Source organism: Arabidopsis lyrata (genome assembly GCF_000004255.2).
Source record: "Arabidopsis lyrata subsp. lyrata unplaced genomic scaffold ARALYscaffold_1, whole genome shotgun sequence".
Classification (NCBI taxonomy): Eukaryota; Viridiplantae; Streptophyta; class Magnoliopsida; order Brassicales; family Brassicaceae; genus Arabidopsis; species Arabidopsis lyrata.
In genome coordinates this window covers 27,276,050-27,282,172 of record NW_003302555.1, presented here as the reverse complement: position 1 = coordinate 27,282,172, position 6,123 = coordinate 27,276,050, and the positions used below count along the sequence as shown (strand labels likewise).

The window sequence follows — 6,123 nt, the reverse complement described above, 5'->3', positions numbered from 1 at the left end:
TCACTTCTACGGCTACAATTTGTAGCTCTCTCTAGGACGACAAATGGATGGCTCAGGTTAAGTCTTCTAGCCACAAGATCAATTGCAAATCAGATTTGTGGCATGATTCGTTTTGACATCAGAGGTCTTAACTCTCTTTTTTTTTTTTTTTTATAAATCTCCATTATAAAAAGCCAAATAAATAAACAAAGTGAGAAGAAAATATGTAAATGAAATGTATTATTTTAAGAAGTAAAGAAAGTAAGAAACAAGTTTAACAAAAGAATCAATAAAACAATGATTACACAAAAGACCAGGAAAGATTATAAAATATCTAATCTATATCCATCCATAAGTCATATGAGATGATTAGCTTACTAAAATCACGATTTCTTCCAATCGGATTTTCTTTGTTCTTTTTTTGCTTGGCCTGTAAAGTAGTTTCCAAGTGAAAAATTCTACACTTACGAAAAAAAAGAAAAGAAAAGAGAAAATGATTTGGTTCTTCACTGCTTGCCTTTGCTGATTACAGGTCATGTGTGAGTGACAATGATGATGGTAATGATGTATATAGCAATCCCCATCAATCAACCCATAGGGAACCAAAGAAAAACAGAGTCTAGAGCAAGGAGATGCGCCTTTTCTGCTTCTTTTTTTTGGCTGAGTATTGAGTTAAGCATAGTACATGTACAAGCTATTTGCAGCGGCGCAAGCAATTGAGTTCTCATTTGGATGCCAAGCAAGATGCAGCAGCTTTGTTGTGTAATCAAGAGCATTAGTATTTCCATCCACTCCAGGACTCTCTGATCCTGTTTTACCATTTCAGTATTTATTATTTTCATGCCAATTGTTTAAAGGGTATAATACTTAAACAAGCGAGGGGGGGAGAGACCGAGAGAGAAACTGACCTCTACTTACAACACGCGTTATACTGCTTAGTGTTCTGGATGGCCTCGACGGAATTGGGACATGTCTCCTATGATAAACCACAACACAAATTTCCATTTCATCAACAGAGAAGAAACAGAAGACCACACTACTCTTAATGGCTTTACCAAGTTTACCTCATTGGGTTTCTGCTTGCTTCTAAGGTTGCAGTCTCAGTACTTCCCGGGGCAACACCAAACACACGGAACAGATTGCTGGAAAGTGAATAAAATCGAACGAATGATTATACAAGGAATCCTAGTCTTTTGAAAATGCGAATAACAAAAGAAGATGCTCTAATTTTCGGTGCATACCTGTAAGAACCCGTAGCTGCTCGCAAACCATTGCCACTTATACAACACTCGAACTTGTCAAAGATGGAATCATTTTCATATAAATCACAGAGCTGAAAATGACCACAAAGGGAATACCAATCAGCTATGCATCAACTCGCCAAATGTTGTAGCTCACTCAAAGTATTAGGAAACTGACCTTTGGTTTCAAATATTCATGAACCTGGAAAGTTGCTACTGGACCTGCGTCCATGTTGATGTCCCATAACTGGCATGTAAAACATAAGCATGAGGTCAGTTTACCTTACACGAACAATTCGAAACCAGCCACTGATAACTTCAAGGGCATTCATATTGAATGCCAATGAAAACAGTGAAAGTATGGACCTTAAGTGTCATGTAGTCACGGCTGAGTAGATATCTTCCTTCTTTTGCAAATTTGATGTCTGAGACTGAAGCAATTATCTCAGTGAAGAACGATTTAGGACCTGCTTGCTCTGGTTCCTCAAACCTGTAGAAACAAGCAATGTTAGCCTTTGCTGCTACTACAGGTTATCAAATCCTAAAAAATAGTAATGTCATTTAATTTGCTCTAATGCAGCTTTATCCATCTCAATAATAATCGAGTATTCCATGGTATGATGCTAGAAACTTATCTCTCATGTTGGAATGAAATGTTTTGGTTTCACAGAAACATAAGAGAGATAGTAGCAATCGAATTTTGATGAAATAAAGAAGTAATTGAGATGATTATACAAGTTTTTAGATCCTCCTTGAAGTTATACTGGACTATAAAGAAACTTAACAAATTTTCCAGTCTCAGACTTACAATTTTGAATGTGAATCACATAAAGCTGATTGCCGCAGATCAATCAGGCGAATTGAACCTTTTGAACTGCTATAGGCTAACATATTGCAATGGGTAGGATGAAATTCTGCTGATGTGATAACCTCTGCATGAACGAATATGGTCGTAATTAGGCAGGATATAGCATCCAATTGCATGGTAGATGGGTAACGTATTGGACTGAGATAACAGTAGACCACGGCTTACCAGATAGATCTTCCATTTTCGCAGGCTTGACATCAACAATATTGAAACTTTGATTGCTAATTTCCAGATTCCAAAGATTTATTCGCAAATCATCAGCAGAAATAAATGTTTCGCCGTCACTAATAATAAGAGAAAAATTATTAAGAGCAGAACATTATCAATGAAAGCATAGAACTCTGAACAAATATCAACAAGGTGTCAGTCTGAATAGAAAGTTAAAAAGGTGCATTGATTATCTGGAAAGACAATGATTTATCAGACGACTTATAGTGACATCATATAATTTCTCGCGGACAAATAAAGCAGTTGCTAGTAAGAAGGAAGGAAGTTGAATTCCAATAGGTGAAAACCCTACCTGTTATTTGAGATTGAATTAATATGATAATCATGAGCATGAGCATATACTCTTCGACATCTAGCCATAGGGCTTGACTCATGGCTAGTTACCTGTATAAGTCAAATGCACTATTAGTCTACAAATGAGCAATATTAAGTAATTTTGCATGACTTAAGAATTAAATCCTAATCAGTGGTAGAGAAGGTCATGGAACGGGAAAATGCACAAGAGACAAGTACGAAAAAACACAAGTCCAGCATCACTAACTGTAAATTTGAGCAAATTGTATCATTTTTCTGGACGCATATACTACATGATATGATCTATATTACTTCAACTCAATTGGCGCCAACGTAAACCCTGCATTTGAGTTTTAGCAATCACCCAGAAAAAGGTTAGATAAATGATTGGCTCTATGATGCAGGTTTTACTTGAGTTTGTGCTGAAACTAGCATGTTTGAAATAGTTAGGAAGACACAGACAATAAAGAAAACATATTGTTCAGAGTACAACTACCACTGGTAATCGCAGCGAAGAGATGCCTCCTGGTGGCAAAGAGAAGTCAGTACATGAGGAGTTGTTCACTTCAGATACTCCTCCATTCACAAGGCATGAGCTTGTAATGTTTGAATTGCTCGAGCTTGCAACGGTTCCATTTCCTATAGTTCTTGAAGGATCTGAATTCATATCACAAATTTTCTTGATCTTCTTGTCTTGAACCTGTTAAAACTCTCACATAAGAAAAAGAGGAAAGAACCACGTCTACATACACATCTCAACAGATTGTTGATATAAAAGATCCAAAGAGAAACTCTGTACTATATTAAGGATGTAGAACCATCTAGATACAATAAGCAACGCAACAAACAATGTCAACACCCAGAGAGTTCAAATTTCAACATTCTCAAGATTGATTATGAAAGTGTATCAGCTTTATCATTGTACACCTTAAATATCCAAAAGCAAACAAACGATATAGAGGAAATTCTCACCTTCCAAAACTTGATGGTTTTATCATTTGTCGATAGGAGAAAAAGAGCTCCATTTGCTGTTTGACACCATCTAATTTTGTTAATTTTCTCCTCTATCTCCAAACTCTTGAGGTAATCAAACTGGTAGACAATGATCAAGCATGAAAAGACAGAAAAATGATAAAGCACAAAACTGCTGAGTAAGAAAACAGAGTAAATCGAAATACCTCAGGGTCATGACTCTGAAACTCTGTTTTATAACGAAACTCTGGATGCCTCAGTGGATAATCATCTTCTTCAAGCTCTCTCCTGGTTCCACTGCTCTGTAATCGATAGCATGCAACAACAACAACAACTTAACCAAATGTCCAAATTTGCATATCAATAAACACTTGCAAGGCAAAGTGGACATACATTATTGGTATCGGTTCTCTCGAAAAGAACAACACGTCCTCCACGATCCCCAGTAGCAAGATGGTTTCCAGAATTATCAAATTCGATCGCTGAAATTATATCAACTGCAGAGGAAACACCAGCTACAGTTTTTAAGAATTTCCAACTAAAATTCAGAATAACATCGATTTCAACAAAATGGAAAATGAGTATTGAATCTAATTCAACCACAAAGCTTACACCTTTCAGATTACCCAGATAACAAAGTTGACCAAAAATCAAAACTTTTCCATTGATGAAAACGAAATTAATCGAACAATCAAAGAACACACAATAGATCTAACATACCCAGATTCAAAAACACCAATTCCAATTTGATAGATTAGATCGAATATTGAGCTAAAACAATCCGATGTAGTCAACAGATGTCTAACCTTCTTGAACTTCTTCACCAGCGCTTCGTTCACCGAAGACCTGAGAGAATCTCCATTCCAAAGGCAGAGGTGGGTCTGCCGAAGCTGCGACGACCTCATCACCACCGTTCATTCCCTCTTTCTCTCTCTCGCTCGCTCTCCGATTCACACACACTCTCGTTGGATAATAATAATAATCTAATGGATGATGATCCGACGATGAGGAATTAGCCGGATCGGGAAATTACAGATTCCGATTCCAATAGAGCTCGACGCCGATAGATTGTAGCAAATCGATGATGGAGAAGAAGAAGAGTATCAGATGATTCCCAGATTTCGACAAACAAATAAAATCAGACACTCTCCTCTTTTTTCTTTTCTTTTTTTCTTCTCTTTATTATTATAACTAAAAAATGTTAATATTTGGTATTATTTTTTTGCTTTTTTGGTTTATCACTTTTTATGGAATGAAGTTCACAATTTTAAATAATTACTAATTGTAAAATTTTAATGCAGGGAAATCACATTTATTTCCAAACTTACCTTTTTTTTCTTTTCTAAACGACTAATTTGACATAAAACAAAATTTCAACTTGAAATAATTAATGGATGTAGAATATTTTTTTCATTTTTAAGCTTTGTTTGGACTTTGGATAAAGATATCTGTTCCTACATGTGTAAAAAAAAAAAAGAGATATGTTGAATCCTACTTCACGATATTCATTTGTCTTTATCCTTTTAAATTATATTTTCACATGACAGTACTATTTCCACATCTGTTGATGTGTATATAATAAAGACACTAGTAATGTTAAAACAAAAAAGTGAGATTTATGTCTTCTCTAGCGACTAGAAATTTAGTATTAAATTTTTAAGTCGATATATAAAAAATTAAACTTCATTACAAAAAAAATTATATATTTGCTTAGCTGTAAATTGGGCTTTTGGATAATTTCACAAAAGAAGAAAGAAAGAAAAAAAAAGACGGTTTATTTTCGGTTAAGACTGAAACAAGTAATACTCTTCTTTGCTCTATTTTGATCACTAAGTACACACTGTGAAGTCAGTTCAAACGACGACGGAGGCCGCCGGAATCTGAAGATCATCATATGGTACGCGATGGCGGAGCGAGAATGTGGATGACCGACCAGGAAGTCTCTCCAAAAACTACGGTATAATCGAGCAAGTAGGATCACTAGTTAGCTTATATCTTCTATATCTCAGTATCCTAAATCTCAATCATGATACGATTAAATGTTCATTGGATTTGGAATTTTGAATCTGCTTTTACATTCGCGGTTTTACCAGCTATCGAGATCGATGCTTAAACACCTAATGTGGTAATTTATTATATGTTTGATTTGATGAACCTCTACGAGTGAACTAATAAGTGATCAACATAGAAAAGGGAGGCTTCTATGAAAGAAAAGAATGATGATTCACTGAATCTCTGTAGGAGTAATTTACAATTTGAATTTAGAAATGTAGAAAGATTCTTTAAGGTAGGCAGATGCAGCAATATAGATACAAAGCAACTATTCTTGAGAAGAGTAGATTAGTAGTTATTCGCTTGTATTTACGTTGCTCTAACTTACAGTTTAGAAAATCTGTGAAAAACCGTTGTCCTATTTTATCTATATATACTTGAAAACTGTTTTATAGCTTGTGGATTTACACTGAAACTTCATAAACTCATATTTGCCTTATGTAACATGCAGAGGGCCGATACTCGGTTTTTCGCTCTCTTCTGCATTAA

At 35.4% G+C, this 6,123-nt stretch overlaps 1 protein-coding gene across 4 annotated transcripts; it reads right to left on the bottom strand.

Moving 5' to 3' along the window:
- Positions 1–202: 202 nt before the first annotated feature.
- On the bottom strand, positions 203–4,762 carry LOC9330390 (serine/threonine protein phosphatase 2A 55 kDa regulatory subunit B alpha isoform). 4 transcript variants are annotated; one of them, XM_021012129.1, is made up of 14 exons: positions 4,389–4,762; positions 3,976–4,097; positions 3,789–3,884; positions 3,583–3,702; positions 3,104–3,310; positions 2,609–2,700; positions 2,254–2,372; positions 2,029–2,152; positions 1,587–1,710; positions 1,399–1,467; positions 1,221–1,312; positions 1,044–1,121; positions 888–955; positions 203–788 (listed from the first exon to the last, which is right to left on the bottom strand). In XM_021012129.1, the coding sequence occupies exons 1-14, from the start codon at positions 4,498–4,500 to the stop codon at positions 652–654; spliced, it is 1,560 nt and encodes a 519-aa protein (XP_020867788.1). In that variant the 5' UTR covers positions 4,501–4,762; the 3' UTR covers positions 203–651. The 4 variants fall into 4 exon arrangements, with proteins under 4 accessions (XP_020867788.1, XP_020867789.1, XP_020867790.1 ...); XM_021012130.1 differs by having other exon boundaries at positions 3,107–3,310; XM_021012131.1 differs by having other exon boundaries at positions 3,976–4,079; positions 4,389–4,761.
- Positions 4,763–6,123: the final 1,361 nt, after the last annotated feature.